Source organism: Netta rufina, assembly GCF_964035555.1.
Source record: "Netta rufina genome assembly, chromosome: 4".
In the NCBI taxonomy this organism is placed as follows: domain Eukaryota; kingdom Metazoa; phylum Chordata; class Aves; order Anseriformes; family Anatidae; genus Netta; species Netta rufina.
Window position 1 is genome coordinate 60,072,042 of NC_140127.1, and position 22,664 is coordinate 60,094,705.

Consider the following 22,664-nt stretch of genomic DNA (forward strand, 5'->3'; position numbering starts at 1 on the left):
GAAAACAACAACAACAACAACAAAGTCCATAACCCAAAATATCTGTCCACAAATACAGGAGAAACCATAGCATCTTTCTCCAAATATAAAGTGGATGATGACTCAGGAATTAATACCTGTCATAATTTAGGCGTGCAAGAGAGATGAATGCATGGAGATATTCTTTATTTCTGAAATGCCTTACAGATATTTTACAGCTAAACAACATCCCCGGGAACTATCATCAGCGTTTTCAAGTGACCACCTGCAAGATAGGAAGTTATATAATTTGCAATGTTTCTTGGTTCTGGCTCAATGTGCAGGCTACATCACTTGGTGGTATCGTCTGCCACTACGTTCTTACAGTCATCTTACCCATTTCACACTGAAAAAAAAAAATGTATGAAAAGAGCAGCCAAAAAACTTGGGTAATGAGAACAAATCGAGAATAATGGAGAGATATAGAGTTCAGCTCCCTCAGCCAGAATCCTGTATATGTAGATTACAGAAGTACTGGCTAGTAGTGTCAAAGAAAAAAAAAAAAAAAAAAAAAAGAGAATCTGGAAGAACCAGAAGGATTCTGAATTTCAAGAGGTAAGCATGTTACCCCCAGATAGTTATTCACTTTAGAGACTATGTCCAAATACTAGGAAATTGTGTTGATTGATTTATCAGCCCAATTAACTGTAGGCATTAAAGACAGGGCTGGAAGCTGGCACTGATGGAAATGGAAGTGGGGAAGATTAATTTTCTTGTCATTATGAAAAATGCACAGCATCTTTCATCTACAGACACATCACTATTTCTTAAGATTCACATGCAATTTACGGTATTGTTTCCTACATTTTCATATGCTTGCCTTGGCACCAGCTTTCATTAAGATGCTGGCAGTGCCATCTGCAGCTCTGAAAGCATCTCCTCTGTCAACAGCTTGATCTCAGATGACTCACTCAGCTTGGGCTAGCGGGCAAAGAGAAAAGCCTCTTAAGCTGTTGTAAATAAGTCACTCACTGAGCTGCATCGAACACCTCACAAGGAGGAGTCAGCCAAGTGAAGAGACTGGAAAAACTACCTTTAACAATTTTAAATTCTACCATTGAAATTCAAAATTTTAATTTCTGAAATTCTAAATTCTGCCATAGCCCAGATTCCATTGCAGAATCGTGCATCATAATTCAAAACAGAGGACAGACAACCTCATCTTACCCAAAGCAATACAGCTCTCCCTAACCTTTGGCACAGAAACCCAGAGAACCCGACACGAAATAATCTGCCAGCCACAAGGGCTGATACTCACCACAGGTATCAGCACCATATGGTAGACATCCACCCTACAGGACACAAGCCTATTTAGCAGAGAAGCTAGGCAGAATATTAAGAAAAAGCCAATGTATTTAGTTTATACAGGAATAGTTTACATCAAAAAGAAGGAAAAGGGGTTGCAACACAAATAGGAAAGATCTTTGTGTTCTGTCAGTATTTTTCCCATTCTATAAATCTGCTTTCTGAGTTAGTTTTCAGGTCAGTCTGCCGTGATAGCTACTTGAGGATACAAAAAATTACTCTGGAATTATATAAAGATATTAACTTAAAAAAAAAAAAAAAAAAAAAGTTTAGGTTAAATTCATGCAGCACCAAGGAGCTCATGAAAGGCTGGCAAGTAACCAGCTCTGTACCCACAAGGGGGAGCCTGCCCTTGTGAATAATCTTGAACTTTGGTAGATAGTTTGTGGTATCGGACAGCCCGCTGGCCTGCAATACAGAACAGAAAACTTCCAGCAAGCTTCAGGCTTTAATCAGGGATGTTTGCATAAGAGGAGAGTCACAAAAGGGGAAGAACAGGAAGGAAGTTGGAAGAAATTAAGAAACTAGCATGCAACTTTCACAAAGAATGCATCTATCTGTCTAAATATATTGATTTTAAAAGGAAAGACCAAGCCCAGAGAAGCAGGAATGGAACACACGTACTCAGAAGATATGTTTCCTTTTCTTATTTATCTTGGTTCTTTTAGTATGCCTCTTCACTTATAATCTGCTTGGAAGTGACCAAATATTTGTTAGTATTTCCACTTTGGAAATATTTATCTTCATAGCCATGGTAATACATTCACATAAAGGCATCAGAGCTGCCAAATTCCTTCATTACAATTTGGATCATAGTGTAGAGGCTGGGGTGTTGGCACTTGCATCTCACTGGACCCGTAACAGCAGACACTCATCATCATCAAGTCATTATCACATTTTCCCTTTGTGGATGTGTTTATTTTAAGAAATTCCCATGTGTTCAAACACTACCTAGGCTTACTTCGGAGTACCAATTCTATATAAAACTTCAATGTAGATATTGCCTTACTTTCCCCTTATGGTTCATACATTCTGGAGCGGTTTCTTCTGATTCACATCTCCAACTTCACATCCAAGAACAAAACAAAAAGAATAAAACAAAGACCAAACAAAACCATATTTTTCAAACGTTCTTTAAGCCCTCTCCTTCCCCCCCTCAAAAAAAAAAAAAAAAAAAAGAAAAAAAAAAAAAAAGTTCACCACGATTCCTTTCAAAACTAGTTAATTCACACCACATTTCTTAAAAAAAAAATAAAATAAAAATAATAAAATAAATAAAATGACACTCCTATCTGGAAAGTTTTACGTAGTGTAATCCTCTTTAACCATTACACAATCTCAAAGCACTGCTGATAAAACTACACCCAGCAGGATATTCTAATTAAGGATAAAGCAAAACAAAGCATCAATTAAAATGTGATTTCTGGTTATACAGTATTTTCCACTGGTAAGGAATTGACACCAAAGTCAGAACATCCTTTCAATCTTCCGGACCACCCAACTTTTTAAACTGAAACATTTTTTCCTTTTTTTTTGTTTTTAATTTAATTTTATTAATTTAGCTTTTAATTACTGGTCATAACTTTGTTTCTGTATTCCATTTCTTTTCCTAACCGATTTTACAGGAAATAGACCCAGGATTTTCCACATCTGACATTAAAATGAAAGAGATTACTAGCAGATCCAAGCAAATTCATTAACCTTAGAGTATCAAAATAATTATGAACACATACTTGAGCAGTAGGGATACATTGATCATTTTGTCTGTAACTTCTTTGGAAGATACAAAACTACTCTTACTTTTTGCTTAAATACTTGCCAAATTCATGAGACCTGGCACTAGTATTGAGCAGGGTGAGATGTTACACCACTAAAAGGTTTTCTGCAACATTTGCATTTAGCAAAGTAATTGGAAAGTCATTCTGAGTTCAGAAGCCAAAATAAAACACAATGGACAATACGAAGTCATATGACTATAATTAAAAAATGCAAGTAAAATGAACAAAAAGGCAGATTAAGAACAGCAGACTTTCTTACAAAACAAGCTCACCCACAGCTAGATCATGGGGAAAGAAACAAAACAAAACAAAACAAAAAAAAAGAGGCAATGAATACTGTTACAAAAAACAAGTCTAAGGTTCCAATTTCAACCAAGTGCACAGTCAAATAATGTTACATTGCTAAGGAACCATGAACTAGAACTCTGGAACTATAGCATCCTTTATCACATTCTTATTCTATGAAGGCATTAAGTTCCAAACACATACATCTAATTCAACAAATAACAATGCAAGATTAATGCAGGTAATATTTACAGATAATATTTATCTTGATTAGTTTCCTTTGGACAAGCTCAAAAATGTTTTTAAGAGAGGCATCTCCAGCTGCAATATATCTTTCCTCTGACTACTTCAAAGGCTGTGGATTTTTTTATTTTTATTTTTTTTGTTGTTGTTGTTCATATGTTATCATCAAGCAACCTGGTATAGTGGGAAGTGTCCCTCCCTGCCCAAGGTAGGGAGGTTGGAACTGGGTGATCTTTAAAATCCCTTCCAACCCAAGCCATTTTATGATTCTATGTTCTTAAACACCATCATGAAAGCCCAAACAATTACCCTTGCTAATATATTTGCACACTGACATATCACACACTAAGGCCTTGCTGTATGCATAAAAGGCATGAACACTCAAATTCCTCTTCCATGGAATACGTGAAGGCAAGTTGCATAACCTTGTGATTTTATTTAGATACATTTAGATACAAAATTCTTTCTCCTTTTGTTTATTAAAACATGCAAAAATCCTTGTGTACTCTAATCTGAATTTATTTAGAAGAAAGCATTTGAAATAATACACTAATAACACTTCAACACTTCTGCCAGTGTTGGCAGGCTCTTTAGACTGATAGATTCCTTTGTTAAAAGCTATCATGATGACCTGCAGCTCTTGTAAGACAAGTATAACAGCCATCAGCTGATTTCTAATCTACACTGTCAAATACAGTATTCACCACTTTCAGGTAAAAATTTTAGCTTCCCAATGTTTTTATAAGTTTGTACCTATTACCAACTCACTGTCTAGAGCCTATCTAATAATAAAATGTACCATTTGCTAGCAATGCTTGCTCCTTCTGACTATTTCACCATCCTAGTCAAATACATTACATAAAGCATAACAGTGCAAGCTGTCATACTGTAAAATAGAATTAGGCCATTCTCCCCACTTGTCTCCTTTGTGAATAAATTCACTATGAAGACAGATTATAACAGACACCTGCAGTGAATAAAATTCATGGCAAAGAAAGCTTTGATTTCCTGCTCTTGCAGAGTGAATCCAATACCCATTCTTACTCCTAAATGTTAAATTTTGTGAATTTATAATTTTAGCAGACTGTCAAGTTCCACTTCTCTAATAAGAATTGATTGACTTTGGAAGCATTACTAGTATTTTAACCAGGGTACCGACTGTATGCCAAATGATCATTCTTAGGTCACCCATCTCAAAGACTTGCAACTCATCACAGAAATCTTTTCTTGACCAACCAACCTCTTAATTCAATTACATTTCTCTAGTTTTGCTCTTTGTTCTCACTCTGTATATGCACACACAATGCTTCTATTCTGCTTCTATTCAACTGTTACATAACTAAGCTAACAGCACATATTTATTTTAAAGCCTTCCCCATAATTTAAATCCCATTCATTTTTATTTCATTTGAATGAGGAAAAAAAAAAAAAAAAAAAAAAAGCTTTTGCAACCTGATTACAAGAACAAACAAAACTCAATTTAGGCAAAATCACGGTGAAATGATTTTAGGCATTGCAATAAAAAATAAAATAAGTAAAATAAAATAAAATAAAATAAAATAAAATAAAATAAAATAAAATAAAATAAAATAAAATAAAATAAAGTGCATATTCCACAACATTAGCCAGAAGAAAACAACCCAACCTCTCCATTGGTTTTGCAGAGCTACATAGTGTAGTTCAATTTTTTTTTGTATTTTCCATTTCCCATAGTGTCTGTTATACATATGCATAAAACTGCACAATCTTATTGCTCCATGCTGCACTGTAGATTTATGTCTTATTATCACTAAGTGTCATAAAATACCTGTGTCTCCTGTGATCAGTCTTGATTTTGACCTAAGTATTTCACATTTTCCACATACCCCAGCCCATCCATACAGGATAAACAATTCTGGCATACTTCATTTATTTCATGTTTAAATCCCTTATTATTGTTTCCTCTTTTTGTTTTTATTTTTTTTTAAATTATCCCTACTAACAAGTTTTATCAGTATGCTGTTTACACAGTCTAGATCAGTCATCAACAGGATAGAAAGACAATGGACCCAATATTTCAGCTCAGCACCTTATCTAAAACTTCAACAGTCTGTAGCACAACTGGCCATACCCCAGCAGCTTTGAACTTAATTGTAAATTAATATGTAAAATTACAAAGTAAAGGTAGCAGTACAATGCATGTTGCAGAATTCACTTTCACGTTCATATGGCACTCTAGGTGAACAAATTTTACTAACAGTACTCTTTATTTTAGACCCCAACATAGCTGTAACAATTTTCTGATTATTTCCTGTCCCAGGAAGTCTCGTAATATGGTGTAAGATTATGTTCTTTTGCACAAATAAAGCCACTGTTATCAGCCAGAATGGTGACAATGATCTGCTTTGGCAGTTAGACCCTCAAATCTGGCTACTCTTAGTTACAATTTTTTTTTCTCTATGAAATTTAAATGATATATCTACCAAACCTACATAAAAAGCAAATTCAGACAGGATATACCATCTTTGCACTTTGTGTCAGCTGAAAACTTTTGGCTTCTCCACCTCTGCTATAGACAGTGTACCTGGTAAGAAGCAGCAGTCACTCCTATTTAGATTTGGTAGGCTCTCCACTTTGTAAGAGTTCTGTTTTTTCATTTCTATAAAATCACTCTGATATAAGGAGCTTTTTTGGGTGGTATTATTTTGTCCTTTTGTCTTGTAGACATAAGTGATGGAAGAGGTATAAATAATGATAACAAAGAACAACGTAGGAAAAGTTTTGTAAAATTTGACAAACGGAAAAAAACAAAAGCATTTCTTCTATTGAATTTACAAACTCATTACTACAATTAAGGAAGGAAGCCAGATTCTTCTTTTTTTTTTTTACAAAGGATGCACAATTCATAAAAAACAGAACATGATAAAACCAACTAATCACATACTACATTTAACACTAATGTAGAAGTATTAAGGACCAAACAGGAATTTTCTCTAATTTCAGAAAATATCGCTGCTTTCATGAAGCGTCTGCATATGTTTGGGTGTGTCTTATTTGTAATTCACTTTGATTACTCTCTCTAGTTCTGCTAAGCTTTTCAGATTTTTCCCCCCACGTTAAGATACATATTTACACTCTTTTTTTTCTCTCCATTTAGCCTTTCATATCTTTATATTCTTAGAAGCAGCTACTACAAATACCCTTTCATTACATTAGCTGTTATCCTATCTTTGCAACCCTTCCCTGTGGGCCTTATCGAACTTACAAGATGCAACCTTTTCAGTTTTGAGGTCAAACAGCTACCTAAATCCCTTCCAGCTATCCAGAATTCCTACGAAAAATCCACAGAAGAAGAAAAAAAAGAGGCTTGATGTTTCCTCTATCTCCCTTGTATTAAAGTACTAATAAAAGCATTGAACCACAGCCACGAAACCTCCCCTCACGCACACTCTGAAGTGCTACCTTATAAAGTGCAAGCAGCCCTTCTGTACAACTCTATGGATTAGACATTCACAATAAAAATAAAAATGTCATTGAACTGTCTGGACAGAAGGGGAAAAAAAAAGAAAGAGGCGAGGATTTTGTCTCTTGTATGCATTACCCTGCAAATCCTCAAGGAGTACTTAAAGATTTACCCCCCATTTCAGCCCCTTCTTTCTCTCCCTTAAAGATTAAGGGCCATGGAAAGAAGCCTTCAGAGCATGGTCCTGTAAACACCCTTGAGCCAGGAAGGGCCTGCACCTGGGCCTGGCTGTAAAGATGAAAAGAGTTCAGCAAGTCCCAGCTTTATTCCCCATGAGGTGGGCCTGAACAGCCGCTAGCAGAGCCGGCCCCTCAAGTGTCTGCAGGAGAGAATAAACTCCGCTCTGTATTAATAAGCAGCCTTTCCCAAATAACACCACCAGCCTAGGCTCCAATAGTCTTACAAGGCTTGAGACAACAGGCTCGGTTGTCCCTTGCAGCAGCCCTTCCTTCAGCTCTCCTCTCTGAGGCCAAACACTGCACTTTGTCTATTTGCGCTCTTCCTTATCCTTACCGTAATGAGAGTCCCTTTAATTGCTGCTTAGATAATCGATGTGGCCTACACACTGGGACTCTGCATCCCACACAGTGCACCATGGTTTCAGCCGAAGTCTGTCTGTGGAAAGTTAAGTCTGCATCTTCCTGCATACTTACATACTTCCTTACATACTTACTTTAACTATTCACTAGTTCAATAAAACTAAAATCTATTGCAGGACTGTATCGTGAAGAGAAGGTAATGTAAGTATGGGGCAGGGCAAGGCTCTCTTTTATCCCAAGTACTCTTTCACCTGATGTCACAATTTAGAGGAATAGGTATTGCAGAAACTCCCATTAAACACGATGAAAAAATGTACTAGCTGAATGTGAATACACTGCTTTAACTGCAAACAGTCAAATATTTTCAAGAAAAGCAAATGCAAATACATCTGACAAGCCTGTATCTGAATATTAGGTTTCAATTTAATAAATATATTTAGGGAATTGTGCAAAACATCTCACTGGCAGATAGAACTCACACTGCAGCTGTAATATCTCATCGAGTATTGGATGTTTTATGTCATTTGTGTGGAGAAAAGAAACATCTACTGTATCAGCAGATTCCTAAGTTTTCTTGCTCACTTATTGACATGTGTAAAGGATATGATCATCAGAAAGAGTATACCAAAAAAATTGTGTCATCAATAATTAAATTAATCTGTTCTGTGTTTTTATTATTAATCTACTAACATGCTTTAAAGTTGGGGTTTTAAAGCCTGTCAGTCCGATTAAAAACACGCCTCTAAAAAAAAGAACTCCAAAAAATACAATGTTTCAACCTAGCTGTAATTTCAGTTTTTACTACAGAATATTTATGGAAAAAAAAAAAAAAATCAGTTGAAGAGCAGCTGCTCTTTAACAAAGAACATTTCATCCAGCCTTAGCTCCAGGATGCAAAAAAACTATTCAAACATGCTTTGTAGGAACATTATTGCAAAAAGCATTTGTAGATCGTCATTACAACAAAGAGCATTATTAAGGACCAAGAGCAAATTAAAGCTTTTAGATAGCCTTGACTTTCTTTGATACAATGGAACATATGAAAGTAGATCAGTGCTGCCTAAAGTGGATATGCATTTTTGTAGTAATGTTGCTTCCCTTGCCAATTTACTACTCCTTTTGAAAAATTCAGATGGTAGCTACTACAACCAATGCACGATATACTGTTTCATAACCCTTCTTCTTAGAAAATCTCACATTCCTATTAAGATCATACAGACAAATCTTGCAAAAAAAAATATCTTAATATTAAGTTATTGTAAATTTTTTGTTAATACATTCTATTTTTGTAAGTACTTTTCTATGAAAAATATGAATTCTAGTTCATATACATTCTCTTTCACGTACATTCTCTTTACAAGAATGTACAATTAGGGACATACTTTAAAAGGAAAAACACGTCTCTTGTTTGAATGTTATGTGAGTAACTTTAGAGAAGCTTTAAAACAAATTCAATGCATTTAAAATGCTATATAAATCAACATTCAGGATGAAGGGTCAACAGGGGTTAAACTGTCTGTCCTTCTTGACTACATTCATAAATGTCTTTTCTAGCTGTACTTATAGAAGCAATTGCAGAGTAACTTGGATATTAAAACCTCCAAGGAAACCAACAACCAACAATAAAAGCTGCTAAGAATTTCACAAGTTTTTTTTGTTTTTTTTTTTTTTTTTTTCCTTAGGTGTTAATTAAATGATCATTTAACACTGAAATGTAAACACGACATTTTCATCTACTGACAGCATAGCCTATTATAAATCCAGGGTAATAAACGTCCTGGTGTTAATACTCTGAACCAAGTTCCCACAACACGCTAAGATGCCTTGTCGTGTCTAAGGTTAAGCATCTAGACACAAAACAAAGATTGTGCCTACTCGACTTCCAGTTCAATTTTCCCATCGCCCAGTGACCTAGGTAACACTTTGAGCAATAAAGAATAAATTTAATTTCTCCAGCATTTTGTGAGGATTAGGAACAATTGTTGGCCTGCAATGACTTTTTATCCTTGGATTCTTTCTCTTCCAGAGCATTCCCCCAGTTCTAAAAGAAAATTCTGATGGTTTAAGACACAGAACAAACAGAACTTTAAATTAGGCTTTTTTCAATCAATTGGAACTGTTGGAGGGGAAGCAATCAACCTTTCTTTGGACTTTTCTGAGCTATTCAGTTACGTCAGGCTTTAATCTTCCACTTGCAGAAGAAACCTACCATCATAGGGACAAGTCTCTGTACTTTCACATTTTCCCTTGGCCTGATTTATTCCTCTTTTCTATTTATTTATTTATTTATTTTTAATCAAGATGACATGGCTGCACTTAAACGTCCATTCTGTGCAAGCTGAGACTTACAGATGTCCCCTTTATAACATTTCACACCATGTTTCTGCACCACATAATAATGGCATTTCCTCTGACATGCCTTTTTACTTTTCATTACTTCCTTCACTGAGATTCAGTTTCCTACTTAACTCTTGCCTAAAAGGTTTCCTATATCACAATTTACCAAAGCTTTCATGGTTAACCCTCCACAAACAACCCAGAGACTGATTCCAACTGGACATTAATATGGTTACAGGTGATCCAAAACCAGTTACTTTAATTTTCATATTAAGAAAGCAGTTATCTCAATTCTCCATTTCTTTAATTACTGTCATATCATCAAAAATACAGAGGATAATTATTTTTGCTTGAGGCCAAGGAGGTCGAGGTAACAAGGCCATAATTACTAAAGTAGATTTAATTAATTTGAATACCACCATGTTATTTAAAAGTGCTATGGGTTAAATAAGTAATTATTAATGATTCATGTTTTTACATTAGATATATTTAAATGCTAACAGCAATAAAAGATTATGACTACCACAGACACTTGTGTTGGTCCAGAAGAATCGCTGTAAGCCATATTTGTGTTTCCTTGGTGTTTAACATGATTTTCAAATTAAGATTAAAAGCAACTATAAACAGTTTGGGAATATTTGTTATAATAAAAAGTCAATAGAAGTATCCCTACAGATGCTTGTTTCTGAAAATAGTAAACTATAGCTTTGGTAATGAAGATTATGTAAAGATTTAATGATATGTCATTTTATCCCACAGCAAATGAAATATCACCATTAAAACAATATATGAAATTGTACTTTTTTTGCAAGAAATAAAGACACATTTAACTGCAATTTAAAGATGCTTCCCAATTATCTCCAAAATTAAAACCAAACATCTATCTTAAGAGAAACAAGAAAAAAAAAATGTTTCCAATTTAAAAAATACCATACTATTCAACTAGCAATGTTTAATCTGAATTTTATATGTTTTATGTTTGGTACACCTTTTTTTCCCCTCCCTGCACTGCATCATATGCTGTGCTGTGGAAATAAAAATACAAATAAAAATAAAAATAAAAAAAAAAAAAAAAAAAGCATAGCTGATGAAAAGCCTATAGATTAAGAGACTCTAAAACACTAAAGGGCAGGAAGAGTTATTTAATGTGAAGTTTAAGTAATAATTGCCACAGTGATAATACATTTTACTCTTTTTTTTTTTTTTTTTCTCCCAACTACATTTCAAAAGTTCATCCTGGTTCCACCAACACTTTTACTCAACTAAACCTAAGGCTGAATGCTTGCTGTTGCTAGGATATAACTACTGCAAGTTGCACATGAAATGCATATATATAATTCTAATTTAAGTGTTCAAAAAATAAATCACCCGCTGCACTGTACAAGTTTTTGCAGTACTTCCGAAATCTCGATAGCCATCTTGCCATCTGTTACCTTACACAAGTAGAGCTTATGTCTGAAACAAAGCTGTAGTAATATTTGTTTTGCTCACTAGGTTGTAAACTGAGTTCTCAGTTTTGAAACATTACAACAGAGAATGAGAACTGAAGGTAGAGGCAAGTAATAGGACAAGAGGAAAAAGCACACACACACAAGCTAAGCTGCATAAAGCATTCAAGCAAAGCATTCAAGCTCCTGATTTATGTTTCTCCCTAGATCAAAGAATGAACAGGTGACAGAGAAGCAAAAAATAAATAATTAAATAATTTTTTTTTTAAAAAATCAGTTTATAATGTCTTACAGAATTTTGCCTCCTAGATTTTCCATACCAGGAATGAATGCCAAAGAAGAGAGACAACAAACCTAACATGGTAGGCAACTGATTCTTAGTTACTCAGCTCCTTCATACAGGTAATGAACCTTAACATTGATATATTTAATATATATCGCATTGATATATCTAATATATATCGATTGTTGTATTCTTATAGTCCTGTCTTTACTCATGGACTGAAATTACAGCAAAAATAAAATTCACAGAACTGACAGCAGACTTACAGCATAGGGGACCAAATTCACTCTGAAAACATTTTAGATTAGGGCATTAAGACTTCGAATTAGTGACAATGCACTGAGTTAGCACCGCTATGATAATGGCGCATCCACACTGCAAGCAATAGTAATTAGCCTTGTGTGTTAAATTAGGGATTTCCTTTTAATTACTGGCTTATAATACAACATAGCCAAAATTGTACATTTTTTATACATATATGATATTTAGGATCTCTTTGTTAATAAAAATAATTTTGAAAGATATTTATTTTCTAAGAACTATACTTACTGTACAAAAATTATGCTAATAAAATAATGCTGGTAATTAAAAGTTCATCAGTATTAGAACTGCTAAGTTCTTACTGACTTTACTGGTTGGGAACCTATTATTTGTTTAGAGAAAACAATTTAAGCATTCTTGTATTTGAAATTAATCACTACAGTAGAAAAAAAAAGTCATTAATACTGGTGTGATGAAAGACTTGTTTTCATTTATTCTTAAAAGGATAAAATTCAAATCTGTCATACAAAAAAATAAAAATCAAGTAGTATTGTACAGACTGCTAAAATGGCCCATAACAAACCATAAAAACTGAAACCAATGGCTAAGAAACTCTTTATCAGGAAGGATCTAACAAAAAGGTGAACTATTAATTCATGGAGAGGTTAAAAAAAATCCCCTCCCGCAATATTTTTTTTTGGTTATACATCCAGCACACTTCTGCAATAATGCACAGCACACTAATGTCACTGCAGCACACGCACCAGTGGGAACCTACCCAGTACTCTTATCTAGCAGCAGATCCAATACCAATCCGCTTGCAGAAGAGGGATTCACCAGTAGTGCTTTCTGAGAAGGGAAAACTTGCTCATCAATGGATTTTTAACATCCAGAGCCACCTGTCTGCAGTTGGAGTAAGATTTTGGAGGCTTTGGGATAATGAACATTTTTTAATGAGCAATTTCTCTACTCATTAAGGCATTCCAGATTAAAGATAAATGTCTTATTGATAAAATTACAACTGCAGTTTCATTTGCCATGGTTACTATTAAAAAGGATGGGATGTGACAAATCCATGAATTAAGCCTCAAATACAGTTACCTTAACAATGAGACTGGCATCTTAAAAACATTTTAGAAGTCACTGCTTTAGTTGCTTAACATACGCCACTTTTTTTTTTAATTATTATTATTATTATTATTATTATTTATTTTCCATTCTGATCGCATTTTCCACTCTGACTGCTTTTTACCTTTACCAAGAGAACAAAACCACCCACCACTCAGCAAACACCTAAAGAAGGTATAACCGCAAATGATGCAAATCACAGGTTCCCCTGCAGCAGCTGGAAAAACAGAGCTGAAAGCCGCCCAGAGAACTTTCCTCCTCTTTGCATCAGCCGTCCGCAGCCTTCCCCGCAACAGAAGCGGGCAGCAGCACTTGCTCGCTCGGGGTAGCTGGCTGGATGAGTAATGATGTCGGTCCGGCTGGACAACGGTAACCCTGGCAACTGTAACCTGCAATTCCTGCCTAACCATTGTGGGATTTATTGTGGCAGGGGCCAAAGAGGCCAAGAGTAAAATGAAGCAGAGAACTATGGTGTCTGACACATCTAGTACCACACACTTTAATCATAGCTGGCAGAAATTAATTCAGGAGGAATTTTTGCAAGGGCCCCCCATGCAGCGTGGTTTGTTGTTGTTGCTGCTGTTGCTGTTCTGGCCGAGGATTTTTTTCCAATTTTCTTTTCCTATGTTTAGATTTTTTTAGATTTTTTTTTCTTCTTGTATTATCTGATAGGGTTTTTTTGTTTTGTTTTAAGTCACTATCAGATACCTCAGAACCAAGGGTTTATTAATCAGACTGTATTAAGATTTTTCCTTTAGAGGAGAAATGTCTTATTCACAATGTGTTTCTTTTCAAGCGCACTGTATCAGATACCTTTCCTTTCTGATATGTATTTAATATCAGACCACATCCACTAGAAATATTGTGGTTTTTTTCAAAGCCAATATTGTCATTATTAGTCATATAGAAAATATCGGTCAGTAAGGGAGCTTAACCTCATTCCAAGTGCAAGCAACGTAGATCAAAAGGGACAAGCTTTGTGCATGGCATTTAAAATCCTTTATATGCAACTAATTAATAAAGTTATCTTTTAAAACCAAATCCTCAAACAGCTTGGGCCCAGCCTTCAGTATCCTGCAGCAAACGGCAATCAATGAGCTGTGATCTAACCAGCCAAAGTAAGCAGTCAAAATCCATTTGCCTCAGCCAAGCACACACTAGCTCCCTGCACTAAAGCACCATTGCTGATGCTGTACGAGTTAGCTTGAATGAGCACACAGGTCACTGAAAACAACGCATCCCGCTCCTGCAAGAAAAATACTTGTTGAACAAGAACTTGTGTTACCCCCTGGGATTTACAACAGCACCTATATTTTAACAGTATTGCGTCAAAACAGAGGTTCATGTACATTTTCCTTTGAAAGGGATCTTGCAAGGTAAGATTCATATACCCTGCAGCGCTAGTCATACTATTTTTAGCATACTACTTCCTATTGAAATGTATGTGTCAAAACACCTTTGCAGATAACTCTTAATGAGAGAATCAGTTTCTGCTTTGACTAAAATTATCCATTTTAACTGGTTCCAAGAGAGATTTCTTGGAAGGCTGCTAAATGTGAGAGTAACCTGAAAAATAATTCATTTAATTACCTTTGAATCAAGAGTCTCCAGACATAGGAAATAATGCACTGTCTCTTTTAAACTCTCAACCTATCACTTTCCTTTACTTACACTTCCCATCTGTCAACAAGTGCTTGTAATTTTATTACAGTGTCCTGTAGTTTATGCAGAGTTGGTATTATTTTACAGAGTTCTGTTAATGGACTGGATAAATGGTAATGCTATTTAAACTAGTCTCCTGCTCCAACAAACACAGCTGCAACTGTACTACTATTTCTAGGCAAACATCTTGACCTGAACATGCAGTGCTCTCTCAACCCGTCCAAAGAGAAATTGGAGCAGACAGCAAAGGGAAAGCATAGCCGGCCGCTGGCGGCAACCAACTGTGTCTAATCATAATTCATATACAGTGTACCCTCTTTCTTTTATATTGCATTTAGACTACACAACAAGCATATGTGCTTCTTCACCTGGCATCTCATTTACAGCCAAGGGTCAAATGGTAATTATTATTCACAGAAGCTCAATAGTATGTTGAAAACTTGCAGTGCACACACTGATTAGCTGTTAAATGCCAAAAATAAATACTAAACCCAAAGAATATTATACATTTTATTGATCATTGAAGAACTTTAACTGTCCTTAAAAATGTATTTATTTGGATATAAATATGTATAAGCACATACAACAAAAGTTAAGAAAAGATTTAATATTCTTCATAGTGGTCAAACTATATATAATCTGAAAGTTGACCAAGAGCATTTAACTAGCATCAATACTTTTGTAGGACTGATATTTTTTTAATTACAAATTTAGTGTTAAGTGACCACAGATTTTTAGTATCACTCGTATTTTCTTTTAAACATGAATACATTATAACCAGACATTCATTTTCATGGTCTGATCAACAATAACCCTTAGGCAGAGGAAATTTAATACTGCGAAGCTAGTGATCTCTTACTTTCTACCATATACACTATGAGCAGTTGTGTGCTTTATGTCAAAAGATATTATAGATTTAAGACTAACATTTATCAAATATACAATTCTGAATTAAACGCATTCAAGTATGATTTTGCATGAAGTCTGCATCCATTTCTTTCCTGCAAATTATGGCTCATTTCAATTTTTTTTACAAATTTAGGTAAGAACCTTTACACTACAGTTGGAATAATAAAATGATCATAAATCCCTTTCATTTTCCTTCCTGATGGAAGTAATATCTCCATGATTGCTGATAGAAATTACAGAAGAGACTGAATTGTTAATACATAAAACCACATATGAATATGTTATAATATTATAGCAGTGTAAAAATATTTCTGTCAGAACAAAAGCCTTCAGGAGCTTTCTGGCCTAGTAATTTAACAACTCATTGCATCTACAGGGAAGTTTGGGAAACAACACATGCATCCAAAGCAGAGGGAAGAAACAGAAATACAAAGAACTAAATGTTTACAACAATAATAGAGTCATTTTCAGTTTCCATTTCAAATTACTTCAAGAAGGGAAAAAAAGAACTATTTTGCAATATTAGAACAGAAATAAACACCTAAAAATCAAAGCTGCATTATAACATTTGTTCTCACAAACATTTCCATATACTAAAGTGAAAACATAAATAAGAGAAACCCCACCTTCCTTCACCTACACTCATTTTTTTCCAAGCACACAAGTCATGAAACTCAACAACAATTTCAACAGCAGAACTCTCACCTAAAGCCTAAAGAAATGTGTCAAATCTTCAATTAAAAGATGGCTAATTTTTTCAAAGCCTATTTAAGCATGTCATGTTGTATTCCATTCACACCACATACTGCAAAGTTACCTTGAAATTTATTTAATAATAATAAGTGATTGCATAGATAAATACAGGAATCAGTATCTGAACTTCATTCCATGTTTACACTACAACATAAATTAGTAGATTCTTACAAATTGCCAATGGGTCAAAACATTAATTTAAAAATCTTGCCAAGAGTAAAACATTATCAAACCAAAGAAGAGAATCAAAACAACAACTCATTACCCAATTTGATATATTTTTTATTTATCACAGAGGATTTCATAGCTTTTTTTTTTTTTTTTTCCTGAGTTTATGTTGCCACCTGTGTTTTCTTTGGGAGAGACATCTCCACAGGCTATGATTTACCAACACTGATTGTCTTGGTTGATCGAGTGTGTACAGCCACAACAGAAACCTCACAAAGTGCTTGTACAGTGCTATGTCACTGGGTGAGAATCTCCATAGACATGCAGCTCATTTAACAAAGGAAACAGAAATGAAATGAAATGAAATGAAATGAAATGAAATGAAATGAAATGAAATGAAAGGAAGGAAGGAAGGAAGGAAGGAAGGAAGGAAGGAAGGAAGGAAGGAAGGAAGGAAGGAAGGAAGGAAGGAAGGAAGGAAGGAAGGAAGGAAGGAAGGAAGGAAGAAAAACATAGCATTCTTTCAACAAGACTTGTTAACAGATAGGGGCATGGATGAAGCAGTATTTTGTTTCATGCAAGTATCTGCATCTATCAGATTCTAAAAAAAAAATAATAAAATTTTGCAAAGTAGTCAAAGGAAGTACCCAAAAGATCATTGCTCCTAAATGCATTTTAGCCCTGTCTGAGGCAAAAGACAAAAACCTAATGCATAACAGAGTAACAGATCAGCTCCAAATTTTCAAGAATAGTTATTGGGTTGTGGCTACTTACAGCCTGTATAACTTCGGTGTCCCCAGAAAGAGCAGTTCAGAAAGCAACTGGAGGTTATTTCTGTTTAGGCGCCTTTTGAAAGAAAAAGAAAATGTTGTGTTAGATTACAAATAAAGTGCTACAGCAATGCAATGCATATACTTTGAGGAGATTCCTGTGCTGTAACAAGCTGATTTTAAAGACCAGAAAGACTATGTAATGCTGGTCCATTAGCGGAGACATGGTCCAGCAGTAAATTCACCATGGACTAATTACATTTTCTGGTTTCCCCAACAGACTGTATTACCTATTTCATTTTATGAAAGATTATTTTGAATTTCTGTAATCAACCACTAATTCAGGACTCTATCCCACATAAATGAGAAAATTAAAAAAATACAAAATCTTCAGAGTAACTTCAGTCCTCCTCCAACTGTGTTCCTCTTAGTATAATGAAGCAAACAAACATTTTGTGACCTTGAAATACTGTTGAAGGGAAAACATAGCAAACACATGAACTTAGTTAAGTAATGAGAGAATAGATCTATATAACCTATTTCAATAACAACAAAAACTGTTACACCCTGATCAAACAAAAGCCAAAAAACTCAGAAAGTCACGACTTATATTTGGCATTACAGGTTTTATTTATTTGTTTTTGGCATATGGTTTTGTCTATAGCTGTAAAATACTCAAAAGTTAAAAAAAAAAAAAAAAAGTTGTACAGAAGATACATAAAACACTACAAAAGAAGAATTGGAAATTGGAATTTGAAGATACCTATTTGTCTATTCAGTTTCTCACTGAACATCCTGACCAGGGTTTAAACCTATATAGATTGATGTGACAAGTTCCAAGTCCACTGTAATATAACAATAGGTAACAGAACAACCCCTCTCCAAAACAAATACGTTCCATCTTTATGATTTTTTTAAACACACAGTGCAGATTATTCTTTCTAACATGTATAAATGACAGCCCTGGAGCATACAGTCATACCATTCAAGAATTCAAACTCAAAACAGGTTTTTGTTTTTAAGCAATGCAACACACGTCACCTACCATTCAAGCGAGGCAACATACTGAAAAAACTGTTTCCTCCTAACAACCTCATCACAATCCAAGTTCACAATGCACAGTGCTTTTCAATCCACTACTTCTAGGGTATTCCTGGCCACCAGACCGCACACTGTAGTCTGATATTTATTTTATCCCTTAAGCATTACTTATGTCAATATGTATTTATCAAGACATTCCACAAGGTTAAAAAAAGCTACTGGACAGAAATTATGCAAAATTAAGTTTTAGAATTTCATAAAGTTTCAGAACTTCTTGCTTCTTAGTCTTAGGGATGAATTCAAACAGTCTCTCAGGGCTGATTATTCATACTTTAACCATTGTTCCACATAAGGGCCCTTCCAATTTAAAGGTTTTCCTATATATTCCCTAATGTAGATAGATACACGCTCAAGACTCAGTTTTATTTAGCCACTTGATTTAGTTCACTTAACTATTGTTCCCTTAAACTTCAATGTGACTACTGATGAGACCAAAATAACCTGAGAAAGACTCTTACATACCCACAGGCTTGCTCCCACATTTCAAACAGTGAGAGAGCAATCAGGTTTTTGAGGTCTAGATATTGACAGCAATACAATTTTAATGTCATGTTCCTTTTTGTTAGTCAAGCACCAGAAGTCCTAGTATCTTTAAGCAGAAGAAATTTTAGTCACACACTTTGAAGACTAGAAGAGACTTTTGAGTGAGAGAAACATCCTGAAAAGAAAAGATTATACCACTGGGATAAAGTGAGGTGAGTGAAGATGCATTTTAATAAGAAATAGAAAAAAAGCTTAATCCAACAGCAACAAAAATGTGATCCCACAAATCATATTCCCAAATCAGTAGAAGGAAAGTTTTCAGTATAAAAGAAATATACAACTGTAAAAAGAAGTTAATAAATGCTGGAAAACTTTTGATTTGAACACTGCCTCAGAAAACTGTACCTACGTTTAAAAAAAAAAATAAAAATAGTATTTTATTATTTGTAATCTATTGCATTTTCAAAATAAGGCAATTAAAAAAACAGACACTTTCTTACCTTTAGTAAGTTTTTGTAGAACAGAATTAAAGACAACAAAACTGAAGTAGTAGGAAGAAAACTGTTTCAAAGAAATGATTACATTTCTGATCAGAAAGGAGTATTGAGAACATGACGGAATTCTGACATATTGAACGTGAGCAAATGGTTAAATAAAAAGAGAAGTAAAATTCATTCACCCTTTCTCCTTGTTAGATAGTTCAGACTTAATCCTCTAAGGATATGATTACAGATCAAAAAATAAATAAATAAATAAATAATAAAATGGGAAAACTTGTAAAGACTGGGAGGTTAGTCTCTAATCAGAAACTATTAAGGACAAAAATCTGTTCATATTTTTGTAAGGACTATTTGCTTCAGATACTAAGCAATAATCACTAGCTCTAACTAAAGGTGCAATGAAATCACACATTGTCTGTATGCCCAACATAATACAAAATGGTGATACCATACAATGATGTAACATTAATTGATGACACCATCAATTTCATCAAGTTCTTCAGACAGGCTTGTCTTTCCCTAAATGGCAACAGCAATCTTAAAAGGATACACTCAGCATCACTTGATAAGTATACTTCACAGGCCAAATAGTTGTACTAATACATAACTTTCCATACAAGCAGTTAATACCTTAGACCGTGAGTTTCTATTGCTACCTATGGTTCACACGGCCCACGCAACTGAGTATACATAGTTTTAACAAAGGATGCACATGCTGCTGTACAGACATTAAAAATCTAAATTATAGGTAGTAAATCAAACTCATGAATTAACCTAACAATAATAGCAGTACATTCATGACTCAAGAGTTTCTACCAACAGAGCTTGGCACTTAGAATTAGTTTCAGCCTGCATTTTTACTTTGCCTTTCATAAAATTAAAACATTTGTTCTTCGAGCACTAAGTGAATTAAGGGGACATGAGTTAAATAAACTACTGACCATTCAGTATTTTGTAGTTTCTACTTTGAATGATCTCATCCCTCTCACTGCAGCTCCTTTTAGGAGCTCAGCTTTCTCTACCAAAAATCTGGATATCCTTTATTACCTGTGCCCAAGAGTACCAAATATTGTTAATTTTTGTGAAGGCGATGAGAGACATTTCATTTTAAGTATGACTTCAAGAAAGAGGCTTCAGCTAAGCCTAACAAGTTATATAAATATATATAAAATATTATATACTAAAAAAATGCTTTCAATAGGGTGAATTTGTTTTTCTTAAATTTCTTGTAAGTAAATTTTATGACTTTACTGAAACATTTTTTCAAGACTACAATATATGTGTTAAAAAATAAATCAATCTATGAATTCAAACATAAGTGAATGAAAAGGATGTGCAGTGAACCTGGCACACATACACCAGTATGCTGGAACACAGCAGCTTTCATGTATACAGTCAACTATGAAGAGTCTGCAATCTTTGAAATAGAGCCACATACAAAAAGTCCAGAAAATACATTCCTACTTTAAAACAGATATTGGTTCTCTGATACTGACATTGCCACCTTTTCCTGTGGCACCTTTGGCTCATGCAGACAAATTTAATTTTGTCTGAAATAACAGTGCCTGTCCTCAACATGCAGACATGGAATAAGTGTGAGACAGACATGATTGTCTTTGTCCCCAGAAGTTGAAAACTAAGGTAACCATAGATTTAGCAGAGAGAAGAAAAAAACAAACAAACAAACAAACAAACAAACACAGAACATACAAACAGTCATTACAATCTGCAAGAACTACAGGTACTGCAAAGCAAAAACAACCAGAAAATAAAAAATAATCGCTTTTTCTTTCAGCGTGTCAGCACAGACCTCACTGCAGCTTGCTAGCAGACAGCATTTCCCCTGGGACAATGTGAGAAGAGAAATTTCAGTTGCATCAACTGAACTGCTCTCCCAGAACTGGCATTAAGTTCAAGGTATACCACTGAAAAAAGAGTTGTGAAATATTCCGTACTGTTCCCTTTCAGTTTCCCAACCAAGCCAGAAAAAAATGGCATTTCTCTAGCAAAGGAGCAGAGTTCAGAAGAGATGAAGTGTTAGTGGCATTAGCAACAGAAAACGTTAGAATCTCTTCTAATATTACAATACCTTGAACTGTAAAGTCCTTGGGTAGTGTCCAGAAATAAATGGATGAGGGTCTGACATCACATAGTTCTTTCAATGTAACAAAGCTAAGCCACAGTTGCAATTAAAATAAATATAATTTCTGTTTCTTCCATTACTGAATCCAGCTTTGAGATGGGGCAAACTGACAGACTGACTCAGACAAATTTTTGAGCTTTTCATGATAAATTTAAGCAAGGTCCACATAATACATAAATTACACAAAATGTTTTAAATACTTCAGTTTAGAGTTTCTAGAGCTCGGTCTTCTAAATATAGTAAGGGCTAGAAAAACCAACTTTGAAGTGAAGTGATGGAAAAAGTGTATGAATATACTCAAAGATATTACAGCTTTCAGAGGAATCAGTTTGAGGACACAGAAGGGGAATCTTTGACAGATGGGCAGACAAAAATAGTCCTTAAAGAAAGCTTGATACCAATAGGCAGATAAGATGTAGGTACAGACAAGCAACAGGTTACATAGCAAAGCAAACAGTGCAGAAAAAATAAATACATATATATATAAATGGCTTGATTTAAGGGACGCATGCAGAGCTGTGATTATTATCACTGCCCGTAAGGAAATGATTTACATTTGTTACGAGTTCTAGAGAATAAGCTATCCTTGCAGAAATGGCAACGTAACTGGGTTTTACTTGTCTTCTGCATGGAGCCAGAGGATGTGTCGGTAGATGACAGAGTTAGAGGCAGAGGAAGTTTTGGGGAGAACATTTTAAGCTCCCAGTGACAGTATCCCAACCCAGCGTAGTCTGGTCATCCCATCCATCCATTCTGTTGTCACTCTAAGTTTTCTTGCCACAGTAACCAATCTACTATTAATCACGCAGAGGTAGGGAGGAAGAGGTGGGGAAAAAAAAAATTAATTTCACTGTTTGCAGTTTAATTTTCTGCAATTACTACAATTCACAAGCATGCCTGTATTTGTTTTTGAGACTTGTTAGTACTTTACAGTGGATTCACTGCAAGTTGCAGTGAATTGACTTCATACAGTCAGAGAAGCCCTCATCTTTTCCCATGTAGCCTTGTCTTTATTCTATTCCATTCTTGTTCCAAGATGACCTTCGTA

At 34.8% G+C, this 22,664-nt stretch overlaps 1 protein-coding gene across 2 annotated transcripts in view; it reads right to left on the minus strand.

Moving 5' to 3' along the window:
• SLIT2 (slit guidance ligand 2) overlaps window positions 1–22,664 on the minus strand; it is a 256,422-nt gene that overhangs the window by 219,065 nt on the left and 14,693 nt on the right. For both annotated transcript variants that reach the window (XM_084285499.1, XM_084285500.1), the window contains exon 4: window positions 17,394–17,465. In XM_084285499.1, the coding sequence (XP_084141625.1) occupies window positions 17,394–17,465 (72 nt within the window). The remainder of the gene's footprint in view (window positions 1–17,393; window positions 17,466–22,664) is intronic.